The 19,655-nt window shown below is 34.6% G+C and overlaps 1 protein-coding gene across 4 annotated transcripts in view; it reads left to right on the top strand.

The window, feature by feature from the left end:
• LOC119602700 (protein winged eye) overlaps positions 1-19,071 on the top strand; it is a 74,992-nt gene extending 55,921 nt beyond the window's left edge. For 2 of the 4 annotated variants that reach the window (XM_037954349.1, XM_037954348.1), the window contains exons 4-11: positions 2,840-2,989; positions 3,070-3,186; positions 3,725-7,515; positions 11,387-11,618; positions 14,246-15,132; positions 15,214-15,399; positions 18,177-18,338; positions 18,420-19,071. In XM_037954349.1, coding sequence (XP_037810277.1) covers positions 2,840-2,989; positions 3,070-3,186; positions 3,725-7,515; positions 11,387-11,618; positions 14,246-15,132; positions 15,214-15,399; positions 18,177-18,338; positions 18,420-18,821 — 5,927 coding nt within the window. In that variant the 3' untranslated portion in view covers positions 18,822-19,071. The remainder of the gene's footprint in view (positions 1-2,839; positions 2,990-3,069; positions 3,187-3,724; positions 7,516-11,386; positions 11,619-14,245; positions 15,133-15,213; positions 15,400-18,176; positions 18,339-18,419) is intronic. The other 2 variants (XM_037954351.1, XM_037954350.1) reach the window with 2 other exon arrangements.
• The last annotated feature ends 584 nt before the right edge of the window (positions 19,072-19,655 follow it).

Here is a 19,655-nt window from a genome sequence, read left to right as displayed (position 1 = left end):
TATTGTTGTTAAAATGTTTGTTATGGTGACAAAATTGCCAAAAAAATATTTGTTCCATTTTTGCATTATTTTGTTGCCAAAACGCGCCAATATTTTTCTCTTTTTTTTTTTTTTGGAGCGTGTGTTTTGAGCTGTAAAATTGTGTTCTCATTTTATTTTATTAAACAAAAAATGTTTTTTAAATTAAATTTATAGTATTTTTTTTTGACAACACTAAATTAAATTATAAATGTGTTAGTTAGTTTTATAAGTCTACTTTTAGTTGTTTCAAATATGTATTATTATTTTATTTAATTTAATAATAAACAATGAACTCGTTATTAATCTAAATAAAAAGTGTTGCCTACTTATGGGATATTTACTTAATTAAACGTCTCACAGTAGTATAGAAATATAAAAAGGGAAAATTATTCTGTAACTCATTTTATACATCAATAGAATGGAAATTAAGACAATTTTCCCTAAAAAGTTTTGAAAAGTCCCAAAAATAATTATTATAACCAAAGTCTTTTGGTTATAATATTCATATTAGAAGTGGGGTTATCGAAACATTCCACATAGAGATTAATAACATATTGAGCCATTTAAAATGAAAACCGCTATATTTTGCAAAAGCCAGACTAGACTATAGACTAGACTATAGACTAGACTATAGACTAGACTATAGACTAGACTATAGACTAGACTATAGACTAGACTATAGACTAGACTATACACTAGACTATAGACTAGACTATAGACTAGACTATAGACTAGACTATAGACTAGACTATAGACTAGACTATAGACTAGACTAGACTAGACTAGACTAGACTATAGACTAGACTATAGACTAGACTATAGACTAGACTTAGACTAGACTAGACTAGACTATAGACTAGACTATAGACTAGACTATAGACTAGACTATAGACTAGACTATAGACTAGACTAGACTATAGACTAGACTATAGACTAGACTAGACTAGACTATAGACTAGACTATAGACTAGACTATAGACTAGACTATAGACTAGACTATAGACTAGACTATAGACTAGACTATAGACTAGACTATAGACTAGACTATAGACTAGACTATAGACTAGACTATAGACTAGACTATAGACTAGACTATAGACTAGACTATAGACTAGACTATAGACTAGACTATAGACTAGACTATAGACTAGACTATAGACTAGACTATAGACTAGACATAGACTAGACTATGACTAGACTATAGACTAGACTATAGACTAGACTATAGACTAGACTATAGACTAGACTATAGACTAGACTATAGACTAGACTATAGACTAGACTATAGGACTAGACTACTTAGACTAGACTATAGACTAGACTATAGACTAGACTATAGACTAGACTATAGACTAGACTATAGACTAGACTATAGACTAGACTATAGACTAGACTATAGACTAGACTAGACTAGACTAGACTATAGACTAGACTATAGACTAGACTATAGACTAGACTATAGACTAGACTATAGACTAGACTATAGACTAGACTATAGACTAGACTATAGACTAGACTATAGACTAGACTATAGACTAGACTATAGACTAGACTAGACTAGACTATAGACTAGACTATAGACTAGACTATAGACTAGACTATAGACTAGACTATAGACTAGACTATAGACTAGACTATAGACTAGACTATAGACTAGACTATAGACTAGACTATAGACTAGACTATAGACTAGACTATAGACTAGACTATAGACTAGACTAGACTAGACTATAGACTAGACTATAGACTAGACTATAGACTAGACTATAGACTAGACTAGACTAGACTATAGACTAGACTATAGACTAGAGACAATATTTTGTAGGAAACTTAAAGGCTGTGATCTCAGATAGAATAGCGTGATCAAGCGGAATATTAGAGCTAATATCCGTAGGAATCCATTTTTAAATTGGGATACAAATCAGGCCGGTTAACAACTAGTTTTAGAATAAATGATTATAGCCATTATTCATTCTATATTGGTTTGAGGATCAAAGATGTTTGTTCCAAATTTATATCTTCAAAACGGGTTCTGTCGTAGCGTTATGGTGTCGACATTCATTCTATGGAATGGTCCTAGAATCAGTCATTTAATCAATAGTTTTTATACGAATTTGTCACTCTCGTTACTAGAGTACAGTTCTAGAACTAGTAAATTTTTCAGTGTTTTTTGTTTGAAGCTGTAAAGATTAAAACCAATCTTGAAAAGCTTTTTCTTTTTAGTGCAATTTTAGCATCAATTGTAAGACTTCTTGCAGTCTCATTTAAGCTTCTACAGTAAGACTTCTTAAAGTACTATTTTAAATGCAATCTTTAGTCTTCTTGAAGTATTATATTAGCTTTACCTTAGCATATGTAGTAGATCTTCTTCAGACATGTTATTCGTTAAAGTCTTCAGTAAAGCTTCAATCAGGCATGTAACTTGTAAAGCTTCAATCAAGGCACGTTTTAAAGGCAAATTTTAATGAAATGATGATCATTTAAAGATGTATAATTAGCAACAACTTGTAAGGTTCTAACTATTTAAAATCAGCTTTAATTATTATATTTTTAAGATAGTTGGAATAGCTTTAATTTACGTTTATGAATCACTAATTGGTTTTAATTTAGATTCATTTTATAGACCTAATAGAGTGCTGTTTTAGATTCTTTGAACAACTTTAATTACAGATATTTTAAAGTCTCAAATCAGCTGAAATTTTGAATTCTTTTTAAAGTTGAAAAGTTGGGCATCTTCAATTATTTAATTGTTTATTTTAATATTATTTCATTTAACTATTTTTTATTACAAACTTGTTGTTTTCTCCTATAATTACAGGTGGTGTCGGTACCGGTTGCGGCAATATTTACTTCACCGGTAATGGTGATTTAATGACCAGTTCAGCCACAGCTGATGAACTAGCTTTAGCTAATGCGGCCAGTTTACAAAGTGTTAATCGTGCTCCTTCAACGTTTTGGCAATATTCAAGTAGAGTTTGATTTTAATATTAAACATTAAATTTCCTCTTAAAACAAATTAATCACAATTGTATTTGATTTCCAAAACAGATGCGCTTCCCATTGAATCAGTGATATCGATGTCCCCCGCTACTGTAGGTTTACAATACTCCCGAGAGGCAAGTCGAGGTCAAGTTGTTTTATTACCAGCCACAGCAACACCTTTAGGTAAGTTAGACAACAGGCAAATGAAATGAAGAATATGTTAATATTTTGTTACAAAAAAAGAGTTTCTTAGAAGGAGAAGGAATTAAAATAATTAAAAGAAAATATTCGATCTTGTTTTCTTAAGAATCGGGGTAGTAATTAGCAGTATTTATTATGTTTGAATTGACCTTCTTTACTTAAGAAACTCTTTTTTAAACAAAATTCAATATCAAATTATTGCTTCATATTTTTTGTAAAAAAGTTAACTATTATGCAACATATAACTAATCTGCTTAAATTCCCTCTCTCTTTTTTCCCCTCCACCATATTTGCCCCATTTTTTTCTGTCATCCATTTACACCAACGCAAAAAAAAAATTGTTTTCTGCTACCACCTTCATTCCAATAAAACACACCATTCATACATAAATGTTACAAAAATTAAATTTTAAAATTTATTCGAAAAAAAAAAAATCTAAAATAATTCTTTTTCATTTTCGCTTGTGTAAAATCAATAAAATTAAAATAAAAAAATGAAAACTTCCACAAACCAAAAAAAGGATTATCAAATTATCCAATTCTATGTACACCCACAGATCCCTTCCAACAGGCGGCTGCAGCGGCCTTTGTCTGGCCCTCCTACATACCGCAGGGTACGGCACCGGCCACTTTACAACCGCCGCCAAACTTTATATTTCCCTCCATGAGTCCACATTCAACGTTGCAAGCGGCGGCAGCAGCACAACCTTATGCTACGTCATTGCAGCTCTTGGGTTCAAACTATTTAACAGCCGCGGCGGCTGCAGCAGCAGCAGCGGCTGCCACTTCCACATTGTGCCAGCATAATCAACAGACAAATAGTACCAGTAGTTCGATAAATTTAAGTTTAGGTGGTTCCGTCTCTGGCTCCAGTTCCGGCACTACCCTGAGCAGTTCGAGTAGTTCGACGACGACGCGTTTTATGAGTTTGGCAACGACCGGTGGTGGTGGAGGCTCCATCAACGATACGGGTCAGTCGAAGTCATCGTCCCACAAAGCTTTAGCACCAGCTCCTTTACCCTTACCGCCACCTCCGCCGACACTAGCTTTAGCCACCGGTCAATCATTGATAACTTCAAGCCATCAGCATGGTCACTCAGTGCCCCCGCCACTGTTAATACCGCCCTCAGCTTTAAAAATGGAAGAATGGAGTAGTGCTGACTTTATGGCTGCCGCCGCTTCAAAGACCACTACCACAACTTTGACGGCAGCAGCCTTAAATGTGCCACAACCGCCGCCACCACCTCCACCCGCTCACTTTGATCACAGGGACAAGAACTCAGCTCTAACAACGACTCACAGTGCAACGAATTTGTTGGAATTATCTGCTCCTAATACACAAGCTTTAAATCTAATGCGTTTACCCACCCCTCCCACATCGGCTACAATTGAATCTGCGGCCGTAGCAGCCGCTGCATCAGCTGCTGCTACACCCAGCCATTTGTCAACACAACTTTTATTCCAGACTGCTACCCCCTCGCCCACACCGACATTGCTCAATCTTTCTGCCACCTTAAATCGTGTAACGGCCGCTCAGTCATCTCAGAATAGTCCGAATGTAACGACTACCTTAGCGCCTCTGGCAAACACATCGAGTCCACTTAATAGCACCACAACTGGTGGATATTTAAACTGTTCCAATACAGGCGGCAACGGCACTACATTAACTGCCAATATTGGGCCACCCACACCCTTGGCGGATGACATGCCAGCTATGCAATTCAAAACCAATACACAACACTTGGACACTTCAACTTCCCCTCAAATAGTGGTGGGCGTACCACGTATAGTTAATCCAGCTCTTCCCAACTCCATAACTACTTCACAAACACATACTTCTGCTTCAGCCCCGCCTCAGATGCAGGATGTTAATATACAAACGGATACTCCGGTCTGCAGTGAAGACGAGAATTCATCTTGCCCTCTTAATTCAACAACAGCATGCAATGGTGCTGCCAACTCTGCAGCTACGGAACAATGTACAACAGCTCAATGCACACCACCTCTAACACAAAACGATGAATTGTATCATGACTCCGAAGCCCAACAGCCATTAGAACTCACTAAACCGTCACCGCCTAATAACAATTGTCACAGGGCAGAGACACCACTGGTGGAGAGCTCCTCACAACTGCTGCGATCAGAAGAACAAATGCCCATACTTAAGAGTCCTATTAAACAGCAAACGCCAGCACAACTTAATGAAACAAACGAAGAGCAGCAGCAGCATATTCTCCCCCCAAATGAACAGCATCAGCTATCGTTAACACCCACCATTACCAGTAGTACCGCAACGCCGCATACTCATCCAGAGGATTTGACTGGTTTGGAACTATTATCCAACATAAGCACTAGTACTTTGGCCAAAACTGTAACTATACGAGTGAAACAAGAACCTCTGGATGCGATAAACGAATCAACCATGTGCCATCTAACTGCTGCTGAACAACAACCAATGATGGAATTAAATTCCAACCATATGGACCCTCAACTAAGTGAGCAGCCAAACCCAATGATTTTACATGCGGATAATTTGCCAACTCCACCCTCGCCGCAACCGCAGTCTCCCACACTAACACAACACCATGTTATGTCTACGCATTCGCCAGTGGCCAACTTAGCACCAAGTGACGACGTTGAACCATTGGGCGGTTTAAAGTTGTTGTGTGCTTTGGCCGAGCAGAGGATACAAGAGGAGGAAGAAGTTCAAAGTACCACCATGAATAATGCAGCAAATGGTATTTTCCGACCACCTACGGCAAACTCACCACCTCAACACTTTAGCTCCTCGTTTACGCAAAATAACTTTGTAAAACCAGTCGCTAGCACTTTCTCACCCTTGGAAACACAAAACTCTACATTTCCCTCATTGGAAACACTGGAATTGCCGTCGACCAGTAGCAGTGGTAATTGTTTCTCTGCTCACATAACCGAAGCGGTAGTGCAAGAAAGCCCAGTTAAACGTAAAAAGCATAAACATTCCAAATCTTCAAAATCATCGTCTTCGCTAAATGGCTTGGGCTCCGGCGCCGGTGGTAGTAGTGGCAGCAGCAGCAAAAAGTCCCAAAAGTGCAGTAAGAAGAATAAAAAGAAATATTCCAAGGAAAAGAAACGTCACAAACTATTGGCTGAAGCCCAACAGACCGATTTGGATTTTGATGATCCGCAATTGCAGCAGGAGTTACAAAATGCTTTTCAAAATTGTGTGGATCCAAGTTTGCAACGTATGGGTAAATGGCCAACACCACAGGAGATATTCAGCATTATGGAGAATAGTATGCGGATGCGTTTGGCCGATATAACCAGACAATATCGCAAGAAGAAACGCAAATTGGATGAAATATCCAAGAATAAAAAGAACAAAAAGAAATGCTCCAAATTGCAGGCAAATCAGCAGATATCTTTGGTGGGCAATTCAGCGCTTTCGTTGGCGGTCTCGGAGAGATCTTCTTCATCTAATGCGGTTGTCGGACCAACTGCTTTGTCCTCATCCCCGCTATGTGATTACAAATTTGGTAAATTTACTACGAAATCTTCCAGCACCAGTGCCACCACAACATCCAGCAATTATTTGGCACCCTCCAGTTTCATACGCTTTGCTACCGATGCGAACAAGTCTCAAAATCATCATCACCTCAATACACATCCACAATTCCCACCACCTCCAGATTTAGAATTAGAAAACGACAATACCACCTCTAATATACCTACCAATAGCACAACTACTCTCATCTACAAGCCGGTACGTTTGGAACCCAGTTCGCTAGATCAACGTTCGATTACGGCTGCCCATTGTGTGGGGGCTAGTAGTGGTGGTACAAGCAATGGCGTTCTACGTTTAGCCCAAAAACATGCTTCCTCCGAAAAACATTCTCACGTTATAGTCTGCAAAGAACCTAAACTAAGCAGTTCTACTTCCTCACGCCGCTCAAGTGGCAACGAAGATCTGGATCAGGAAGATGACGATGCAGACGAAGAAGTGGAAGAAGCATTAGCAGCAGACGATGATGACAATCTTGACGAGGATGATATCGATGATATGCCTCATAATCGCACCAGTTCCGATAATGAAATGTCCAAAAATGTCTGTGTGGCTAAACCGCGAAAAATGAATCCTATCGATCGTTCCCTAATGCTAACACAAGATCATTTGTATCGCAAAGAAACGCGTGTACTCACCGATATGGGTGGTCTTTTCTATGCGGGCATTATGAAACCACTACAGCCACCCGATGTCTATGCCATCACCTTGGACGGTGAAAGAGGCAATAAATCGCACATTATGTCGAGAGAAGAAATATTTAAGGATACGGTAAGTGTTGAATAAGTTAAGTTTGATTTACTTATAAGTAATTTAGTTTTGTTTAAGGGGGCGTTTTAAAAGTTTTAGAAAGTCTTTATAAAATATACCAATCGAATGGTTTGAGTTGTGCTACATTCAAATCTTACTTCAGAATTGGTTCATCACCTCAGGTTTTAGAGATACCAAGAAAATATAATGGCATTTTTTTTAACATTATTTAAAAGAAGACTAAACTTTGTGCTGTGTCTTTAGTTATTTGCTGATCAAAAACAATTTTATTTTTATATAAAATACAATATTTTGAAAATTTTACAGTTTACATATTAATTTTTATGAATTTCTATACTAAACCGCTGACAGCTTCCTTTCGATTTTTAATAGATTTCTTTGCATTTTACTGCCTGCCACCGCAATAGTACCGATCCATTTGAGAACTATACGAATTTCTTAATTAAACCAGTAACAGCTTCATTCCAATTTTTAAATGATTTCCCTGCCTTTTGCCACCATAACAAGGCCCGTCCATAGAGTAAAGCTTTAAAATCTTTTAGAGCCAAGGCATCACTAATACCTTTACGCCTTTTATAGCTCTCTATGGCAAACACAAAGCCTTCAAAATTTTCATAGATATTGCCTCCAAAACGCATGTCACTATTGCTTAAACGTTCCAAAGCATAGATTATTTGACGAACAAACATGTTGTTATTTGTTTTTCCAAGTTTTTATTCCTTTTAGACAAAATCTTTAGAATTCCGTATTACACCGGCCGACTGCTGTTACAGAACTGTGTGCAAACTGATTGGCATCGTGCATATCATGCTTGCATATCGTATGGTTTTCTGATCTCATTTCACCTTAAATAGTTTAAGTAAGCCAAATTCGCCACTACGAAAGAGAACACTGCAACATTTTAGTTAAGCGAACGAACATTCCATTCCATTCCATTCTATTTTTTTTTGTATATTTCACCTAGCTGCCTAAAAATTTGTTGTTATGAATAATTTTCCATGAACTGTTCACATTTCATATTTTTGTTCGTACATTGATTTATAAACATTTGTTTGTAAATAGTTCGTTAACTCGTTTACTATTGGAGATATTCTGATGAAATTTTACTTATTTGGAGCTGAGATTTTTTCTCTGCTGTCTGTATTCTCTATGCGCAGTTATCCAGACAGGGTAATGTGAGACATGCAATCAAGTCTTAATAGATCACTTTCGTGAGAATTGAATATTGTCACAAAGTTCATGTGACACGGAAACCAGAAGCCAATAGGGCAGTCCAGTTATTGGAGACGTCCCTTCGGGGTACACGTGGTGGCTGTGGTTTAAACCCAAACTCGAGAGATAGATTCTTATAATTTCGATGTTGTTGCCGAAAATACTGTGTAGCTAAGCGTGTGAAGTGTATATAATAGGGGATGGATGTATGGGGCCTCATCCACCCGTAAAACTAGAGTGAATATGTCGTTTGTTTTTAGCAATGAATGTGTTGGATAAAGTGTTCTTGGTTGAATGGTGATGGTTGTAAGGTATCTTATATAAGCGATACTATTTAATTTTCCTTCCTTGAGCGGTATGTTCAGGGTTTACATAACAGACTTATCATAGTGTGTTCTCTGTGAGTAAGAACTTGACTTTGGCTTATTTGATAGATACGTATTTCGGTCTACCGATTTCGTCTCTAGGTGTTCAGCTCGCGAACCAACAGTTACCATCCCATCTACGTGGTTGTAAATGGGAATAATGTTTTTGCATCTCGGAATTTACTTAACGGGACAGCAATGGCCTGAGATTATATAGAACGTGTACTTTAACAAAGTGCTTGTACATGCACATGTACCATGTATGTATGTATGTATAATTTCCACCTAAAATGAATCACTATTTATAACTCGTAAACTAACTGCATTTTTATAAATTTTTTGTCAGCATACAACATAGGATGGTTATGATGACATCATGTCTGTTAATAACACAAAGAACAAAGAAATTACTAAAATTTCGATCACCTGATTTAAGCACATCCAAGAATTACAAATTTGTTTTTGCGTCGTTTCTATATATGAGGTTTATCTCTAAAACTAAAGAATATATACACATATACAGTGTCATTCAAAACTAACTGAACAAAGTTACTTGTTAAATATATTATTCGTATTAAATAATCTGCATCTTGGGGTTTTTACTATAAATAAAAAATGTGCTACCATTAAAAACAAAGAATATATTTATTGTATTCAATATGTTTAAATGAAAAATGTAAAATAAATAATACATCCATCAAAATGATATGAACGGAATTTTCCCTAATTTTTTATAAAACAAGCTCATTTGATTGCTTTTGATGAGCTTCTGTTGACTTGTTTTAGAAGTTACCTTTTTCGGGAGTTGTACGTTTCATCATTCATCAGTAGGTTAATTAAACGAAGGAAATAAATCAGTAATTTCGGAACAGTTAGTCCGAACTGAATGAACTTTCTTATGCGTAAAGTTTTGAATTTTGATCTCGGCGGGTGGTGTGGGACTAGAAGTTTTTTTTAAAAAAAAAACATCACTGCTCTGATTTATTTGTGCTTCTATTTCAAAAGCTCTGTACTATACATATATGAAATCGTCTAGTCGAGGATTTCTGAAAACCTCCTTACAACTAAAAATTGTCTCTTATAGCTTGCGATATATGTACACAGAGGTAAAACGTTAAGTTAAAAGTCGAAATAATAGACTTTTAGATGACATAACAAACTTTTTAAATGAAGTTGTCTTGACGCAGTAATAATGTATCAAATATGACCAAAAACTGTGTTTTTTTTCTCAAATTTTAGGACTTGATAACTCAAAAACCAGATCTAATTGAGAAATTCTAATGTCAGACTCGGATTCAGCTGCTCAATCCTTAGTATACTTTAGTTTAGGGGTTTTGATTTTTTTTTAATTTTGTTGCTCTGTGTTATTTAGGATTAAACTTTGTTCGGTAAGTTTTCGTCCGCACTGTATTTATCTATAAAATATGGGACTATAAAAATGCGTTTTTTTATTCAATGTTTTACAAAAAATTAACTTTATTTTGAATCATTTAAATTGATAAAAATTTTGTATACATATATATTATTGTTTTAATAAATGTTTTAAAAAATATAAATTTTATTGTTTTTGGCATTTATTTGAATGCCTTAACTAAACCGGAAACAGCTTCATTCCAAGTTTTAATTGAATTCTTTGCCTCGTTCCACCACAACAATGCTCGTCCATAAAGTATAGTTTCAAAATCTTCTAAAGCCAAGGCATCGGTAATAGATTTACTTCTTTTATAATTTTCTATGCCAGATACAAAGCATTCAACATTTTCATAGCCATTGCCTCCATAACGCATATCGTTATTTGGTAAACGTTCTAAAATATGTATTAATGTACGACGATGCATGTTGAAATGCTGTTTTTTCTAACGAGTCTTGTTTTCAATATTGCCGGTCTATTTAGAGAAAATCTTCAGATTTCCGTGTTACACCGACAAGAGCTTATGTTTTACTGTGCAAATATTGAGTGCATTATAACGAAAATGTGCACAGACGCTCTCTTGCTTTTGATCATGATAGATTCGTGTGTTCTCATTGACTTAAATAGAAAAATGAAAACGAAATAAGACAAATAGCCACAAAGAGAAAATACACAAATTTAAGTTAAGATATGAAAGAGTTCTTACTTGCTCTTTTAACAGTTATTTACAATTATTTTCTAATAGACAAGAGTTGGGGCTTTGGGTTCTCATAATAATGAGATAATAATCTGTTATAGTTTTGCATTCATTATGTACATACATACATATATTTCTCTAATATTGCACAAGACTAACACATATGAAAACTTTTTACATTTGCAGATTCTAGAAATGGCTCCCAAGACTGTTGAAGATGTACCGGTGGGTACACGTTTATGTGCGTATTGGAGTCAGCAGTATCGTTGTCTATATCCCGGCCGAGCCATAGAAAGTGAGTCTTCCGATGATGGTGTTACATCACAAGAATTTGTTAGTGTCGAATTTGATGACGGTGATAGCGGCAGGATCCGCTTACAAAATATACGTTTATTACTCAGTGATTATCCACAAGTTGGTAAGTTTATATCGCTGTCGGTAACCTTTTATTTGTTGCATGCAAAATTCAAATTCATTCCATAACCAACATTCACTTATATTATTCACATAAAACATACATTACGCATACAATACATACATGCATTTTATTTTTGATTTCGATACATATTTCTAGTTTTTTTTTTTTTAAATTAGAATTTTTTGTTTCCAAAAAGAAATAGAATTTGAAAATTTAGTTACTCTGCATCTTAACCCAACCATTTTATAGCATGTTTAGCCCTTAGGGGGCCGTGGCTAAAAACTTCGTTTATTTGGTAGATCGAAAGCCAATTTGCAGTCCGTTTAATGGCTGCAGAATACCACTTTGGTCAGTAAGTTAAAAAAAAACTTCGTTACATTGTGCACTACGTAAATCCCACATAAATTCTTTCTCATTGTAAATCTTATACGATCCATTATAGAGGATTAATTCTATCAGATTAGGAAGGTATTGGAACAACACGAAGATGTCATAACTATAGATTGATCTATAGTCAATTATAGAGGATTAATTCTATCAGATTAGGAAGGTATTGGAACAACACGAAGATGTCATAACTATAGATTGATCTATAGTCAAGACAATAGACTGGTCTGAAGTCAAGACAATAGACTGGCCCATATAGTCAAGACCATATAGTCTTCATAGTCTTGACTATAGACCACTTCATAGCTTTGGCTATAGACAAAACTATAGACTGCTCTATAGTAAAAACTATAGACTACTCCATAGTCAAGACTATAGTCTAGTTATAGTCAAGACTAAAGTCTAGTCTATAGTCAAGATTATAGTCTAGTCTATAGTCAAGACTATAGTCTAGTCTATAGTCAAGACTATAGTTTAGTCTATAGTCAAGACTATAGTTTAGTCTATAGTCAAGACTAAAGTCTAGTCTATAGTCAAGACTAAAGTCTAGTCTATAGTCAAGACTATAGTCTAGTCTATAGTCAAGACTATAGTCTAGTCTATAGTCAAGACTATAGTCTAGTCTATAGTCAAGACTATAGTCTAGTCTATAGTCAATACTACAGACTGGTCTATAGACAAGACCATAGACTGGTCTATAAACAAGACTATAGGCTGGTCTATACACAAAACTATAGGCTGGTCTATAGACAAGACTATAGGCTGGTCTATAGACAAGACTAGACTGGTCTATAGAAATGACCACAGACTGGTCCATATACAAGAGTATAGACTGGTCTATAGACAAGACTATAGACTGGTCTATAGACAAGACTATAGACTGGTATATAGACAAGGCTATAGACTGGTCTATAGACTGGTCTATAGACAAGGCTATAGACTGGTCTATAGACAAGACTATAGACTGGTCTATAGACAAGGCTACAGACTGGTCTATAGACAATACTACAATATTGTCTATAGTCAAGAATATAGACTGGTCTATAGTCAAGACTAAAGACTGGTCTATAGACAAAGCTATTGACTGGTCTATAGACAAGGCTACATATTAGTCTATAGGCAAGACTGCAAAATGGTCTATAGTCAAGACTATAGTCAGGTCTATAGTTAAGACTACAGACTGCTCTATAGTCAAGACTACAAAACTACAGACTCGTCTATAGTCAAGACTATAGATTGGCCTATATAAACGACCATAGACTGGCCTATAGACAAGACTATAGACTGGGCTATAGACAAGACTATAGACTGGTCTATAGACAAGACTATAGACTGGGCTATAGACAAGACTATAGACTGGTCTATAGACAAGACTATAGACTGGTCTATAGACAAGACTATAGACTGGTCTATAGACAAGACTATAGACTGGTCTATAGACAAGACTATAGACTGGTCTATAGACAAGAATATAGACTGGTATATAGACAAGACTATAGACTGTTCTATAGACAAGACTATAAACAAGACTATAGACAAGATTGTAGACTAGTCTATAGACAAGACTATAAACTATAGACAAGATTGTAGACTAGTCTATAGACAAGACTATAAACAAGACTATAGACAATATTGTAGACTAGTCTATAGACAATACTTGTCTATAGGCTAGTCTATAGACAAGACTATAGACTGGCCCAAAGTCAAGACTAAAGACTGGTCTATAGTCAATACTTGTGGACTGGTCTATGTACAATACTCTAGTCTTAATAGAATTATTTGGGGTTTTAGTTGTCAATGTTGTTCGGAGAGTGGTGGGCAACTTCTTGGGTAATTATTATCTAATAACCAATTGAGAAACGTTCTTGAAACGAGAATTTATTTTATATAGTTTTTAGAAATCATAAATTAAGTTTAAAATGCAAACCCAAACAATTATTAATAATCTAGACATTTAGGACATAAGAAACATACTAAAACTTAGACTTTAGAACTTTCTAACTAATCGCTTAAGTCATATATGTACATTTTGGAGCATAAATTTCATTAAAAGTACTTAACTACGTAATTTTGTTTAAACAAACGAAAACAAATCTTATTTTATCTTTTTATTTCTCTCTTTTTTGTTTCTTTAAAAATACTTTTACCTAAAAACTACTTCCCACTTCCTCCCAAAACTCAAAAAAATAAAATAAAACTTGAAAAATAAAAACAAAAACTACTACTCCAACACAACACAGAGTACAACGATAATCCCCTCTACTCTTTAGGCAAACACAAAAAGTCCAGTGGCAATAAAATCTCCTCAAACAATGAGTCCGATCATCAGCAACACAGTCATGGCGATGAGGCGGATGCCGATGTTGGTGGTGATGCGAAAGCGTCAACGAGGAAAAATGGTTCCGGCAGAGACTATCATCAGGCTACAGCCATGGAGATATTTGCCGCCAAACGTAGTGAAAAGAAACGCAATAAGAGTCTGAAAAAGAAAGCTCAATCGCAAAATAATGCCAACGGCTCTTTGGTAAATGGTAAAACAGGAAGTGGTGGTGTCTCTACTTCTACAACTGATGTTGGCGGGCTCAATAATGGTTCGTTGGAATCTGCGGCAGAGTGCGGTCGTAAACATCACAAACATAAGAAACGAAAGAAACACAAGAAACATCGTAAAAATCTTATGGAAATTGGTATAGTCTCCGAAATGGATAAAACCACCTATAAAACCTCATCGTCAACAATATTGACATATAATAAGAAAACTGAACGCACATCGCATACCGCAGCAGTAGAACAGAAACCGCATCATCATTATACAAACAACACCCAGTCCCAATCGGCAGCAGCCCAGATGGAAGAAGAACAAATGGATGATAATGAGGCAGAAGCGGAAGAGGAAGCAGAGGATGAAGAAAATTATGAAGAGGATAATACTCAAACCGAAGACTCACAAATGGCTGAAGATAATAATCTTAATTTATCTAGAATTAAACAAGAATCAAATGGTCATAGTACGGCGGCTAATACTTCAGCCCTAAATTCTTCAACAGCTTCAATAAAAGTTAAAACTGAACGTTTAGATTTGGAAGAGGAAAGTACTTCGAATTTAATGTCGGAAATATCAGATGAGGTAACTAGTTGTTGCTCTTTGAAATAGAGTTTGGCTTTTTAATGAAATTTTTCTTTCTTATTTTTTTTTTTTTCAATCAAGGCCAAAGGTGATGACATGATTGAGCATAACAATTCAAAAGGCAGTAAAATTGCTGCTTTTCTACCGGAACGCCAGTTGTGGGGTTGGCTGGGTACCGCCTATTGTAAATTTGGCAATAAGGGTTCGAAGGGTCGAATTCGCAAGCAATTTTATAAGACTATTAAAAGGGGCAAAGAAACTATTACTGTAAGTAGTTCGACATATTAAGTATTTTTCTGTATTATGAACTTTTCTAAGTAGTCAATAAAATAGTCAATAGATGAATAAATGGATTAGTCAATAGACTAGTCACTAGACTAGACCATAGGTTAGTCAGTAGACTAGACCAGCGGTTCCCACCGTTTTTTACTTCGCGGACCCCTTGAGGAATTTATTTAATTTCACGGACCCCCATACATATTTTGATATCTTATTGTTATAAATAATTGTTCATCCGAAAATTGTCTTAGTCCTGGTCCATAAACCCTATGAAATATTCCCGTACATTGAGAATATTTAGTATTTCGGAGATGTTTTCAATTGCATGGTTTTAATTATAGAATGACTTCTAACATGATGTTTAATTTTATGATCGTGAGAGCTTTCATGTTCATTTCTCGTCAAGGTAGCGAAAAGGTTACTTTATCAAGTATTGTCGACATGTGCTTAAAGAGTCATGTTTCTAATTTTTTTTTGCGATTGCATAGGAGTGAGCTGAGTATGTACGCTAAGTTTTCGGGAAAATATGTGAAAGTTAGACTTCTTCGATGTTGTTGCGGAATGCATTACCACATAAAATATGACCTGAACTCTTTGCGAATGTACTGTGAATTTGGATCTTAAATTTGAATTTTAAAATACCTACAAATTATTTTACTGCGTGGTTTTGACTATTTACGCAAAACGCTATGAATTTTCTGATGTTGATTTAATAACATTGGACAACAAAATGAAGTTAAAATCTGTGTATCACGTCGGAATGGAATATTTATATTTAAAATTAACTAGATTAACACTTTTGCTTACAATTTAAAAAAATATTATGAAATGTGACCTAACTTCATATTCCGGGATACCAGTATCAGTATTTAATTCTAAGGCAAATCATTATCCGTCTGATATAAAAACATTTATTTCGATACATATACATTTATAAAAATTACAAATCACGTAATATGTACTTTACTTTATAAAAGTGAAACGATAAATTTGTAGGGCCTAGCTTCATCCTGATAAACGACCGAAACAATAAAATTCAAAAAGTCGCCAACAAATCTGGGATTATTGAATAAAAATTGTGTATTTTACTATTTATGAAAAATTTGGAGATATTTTTAATATTTTCTAACATATAGAGAATATTTTTTATTCATTATTTTTTTCTTTCGTCTTCGCGGACCCCCTAGGATTTTGCTACGGACCACTAGGGGTCCGCGGACCCCCTTTTGGGAACCGTTGGACTAGACCATAGGTTAGTCATTAGTCTAGACCATAGACTAGTCAGTAGATTAGACCATGGACTAGTCAATATACTACTTAATATACTACTCAATAGATCATCAATTAGGCATCATTTTTAGTCAATAGAATAGTTAATAGAATAGACCATAGACTACTCAATAGACTAGACTATAGACTAGTCAATAGACTAGAACATAAACTAGTTAATAGACTAGTCAGTAGACTAGTAAACAGACTTGTCAGTAGAATATTTAGTAGAACAGTTAATAAACTAGTCAACATACTTATCAATAGACTAGTCAATAGACCATACCATAGACTAGTCAATAGATTAGACCATAAACTAGTTAATAGACTAGTCAGTAAAACATTCAATAAACTAGTCAGTAGACTAGTCAACAGACTAGTCAATAGGCTAGTCAACAGACTAGTCAACAGACTTGTCAGTAGAATAGTTAGTAGAATAGTTAGTAGAATAGTCAATAAATTAGTCAACATACTTATCAATAGACTAGTCAATAGACTATACCATAGACTTGACCATAGACTAGTCAATAGACTAGACCATAAACTAGTTAATAGACTAGTCAGTAAGACGTTCAATAAACTAGTCAGTAGACTAGTCAACAGACTTGTCAGTAGAATAGTTAATAAATTAGTCAATATACTTATAAATAGACTAGTCAATCGTCCTATTAATAGACTAGTCCATACACTAGACCATGGAGTATTCAATAGACTATACCATAGACTTGTCAATATACTGGCTAGACCATTGACTAGTCAGTAGGCTAGACCAGAGACTAGTCAGTTAACTATACCATAGACTAGTCAATATACTACTCAACTACTACTACGCATCATATTAGTCAATATAATAGTTAATAGACTAGGCAATAGACAATATCATAGACTAATCAATAGATTATTCAACAGACTGTTGAATAGAATTGTCAATAAACTAGTCAGTAGACTAGTCAATAGTCCAGTCAATACTTAGACTGGTCAATAGATCAGTCAATATATAAGTAAATAGACTAGTCAGTAGTCTAGTCTATAAAGTAGCCAATAGACTTGTCAAAATAATATTCAAGAGACTAGTATAAACTGGACAATAAAGTATACCATAGACTAGTCAGTAGACTGGACAATAGACCCTGTCAGAAGACTAGGCCATAGACTAGTCAATAAACTAGTTAATAGACTAGTCATTAAAATAGTCAATATACTATTCAGCAGACTTGTCAGTAAAATATTCAATAAATTAGTCAATCGACTTATCAATAGACTTATCAATAGACTAGTCAATAGTCCTGTCAATAGACTAGTCGCTACACTAGACCATGGACTAGTCAATAGACTATACCATAGACTTTTCAATAGGCTATACCATGAACTAGTCAAGTTTGTTTGAGTCTGACGGAGCTTTATGTTAGGATTCGTCTTCTCGTCAAGAACCTAATGTTCGACAATCTTGTACTAGACATGAAGTAATTTCCAAATTTCTTTTCAATATTTTTCAGGTTGGGGATTGTGCAGTATTTTTATCAACAGGACGACCAGATCGTCCCTACATTGGTCGCATCGAGTCAATGTGGGAAAATTCATGTAATAATAAAATCGTACGTGTACGTTGGTTCTATCATCCAGAAGAAACAACTGGATGTCCAAATTTAAAATATCCCGTAAGTTTAAGCAAAACATGCCTAAATCAAAATTCTGTAAATTACAAAAATAACATATATTTTTTTCTTCTAAAACGACAGGGTGCTTTATTTGAGTCCCCCCATGAAGATGAGAATGATGTACAAACGATATCGCATCGTTGTGAAGTTTTACAATTTGGTCGTTATTATAATAAATTTGGATCGGATTCAAAGCAATATCAATCGATATACGATAATAATGATACATATTATTTAGCAGGTTATTATAATCCAAGATTACAAGTCCTGAAACTACAAGATAATATTCCAACTCTAGAAGAGCAATCACAACCACAACAAACACTAAATAAAACAACTTTAATTATAAATAATGATATAATAAAAACAACAACAACAGCATCAGCAGCAAAAACAAATACAACTACTATTAATAATAATTCTAATTCTAATACAAATAATACTAACACTAATCTTAATATCAATAATTTAATTACAAATTAAATGCAAAACAAATTTAAACTTAACTCACACACACACAAACAAATACAAACAGATTAGCAGATTTAAAGAATATTGAGATATATATTGAGTACGATGATTGAAACCATTTAATGATTTTTATTATATATAAATTTAACAAAAAATACAACAAAAATTACATATTATTATATACATCCAATATATATATATTTAAATTTAAAAAATCTTTATTAGCATATAAAGCAAAAACAAAAATACTATATGTATACAAAAAAAAAAAAAAAAGAAGAAAAACTAACACCTTTTTATTATTATATTATATATACAATATATATATACTATATATATATAAATATTATATACTCTTTTTTATATGGCTGTCTACTGGTACGAAGACATTGGAATTTGTAATTGTTGTTCTGTAACAATTTAAACAAAAATGTAAAATTCCAGATTAAAAAAAATTCACGCAATAAAATTTTGTTAAGCATTATTTTTAAAAGAAATTATATATTTTAATAATCAATTTTTTTACAAGGTTTTTTACAAAGTTTACCTGGGTCCAGAAGATCTTTTAGTTAGAAGTAGGAACTAGAGCAAAATACGAAAAAGTTTGGGACCGTGTGGACAATCGAATAGAAATTTGAAGGATTGAGTAATAAAAATAATAAAAAAAAGTCGTAACCCAGATATCAAAGTATAGTTTCCTTAAGAATTGAGCAGCACTGAAGCCGAATCTGGACTCAACATTTATTCATCACATTAGGTTTTCCAGAAGTCGTTTAATGAAGTTTGGAAAAACCCCGTTTTAGGCCATATTTGAGGGGATATAACAGCGCACAGTATAGAAATGGA

The sequence above is a fragment of the Lucilia sericata genome, unplaced genomic scaffold (genome assembly GCF_015586225.1).
Source record: "Lucilia sericata isolate MDLA Ls3-8-SP2 unplaced genomic scaffold, ASM1558622v1 Contig000249F_arrow, whole genome shotgun sequence".
NCBI classification, from domain to species: Eukaryota; Metazoa; Arthropoda; class Insecta; order Diptera; family Calliphoridae; genus Lucilia; species Lucilia sericata.
Note: the sequence above shows the minus strand (reverse complement) of the source record. Positions and strands in the feature narration are given on the sequence as shown.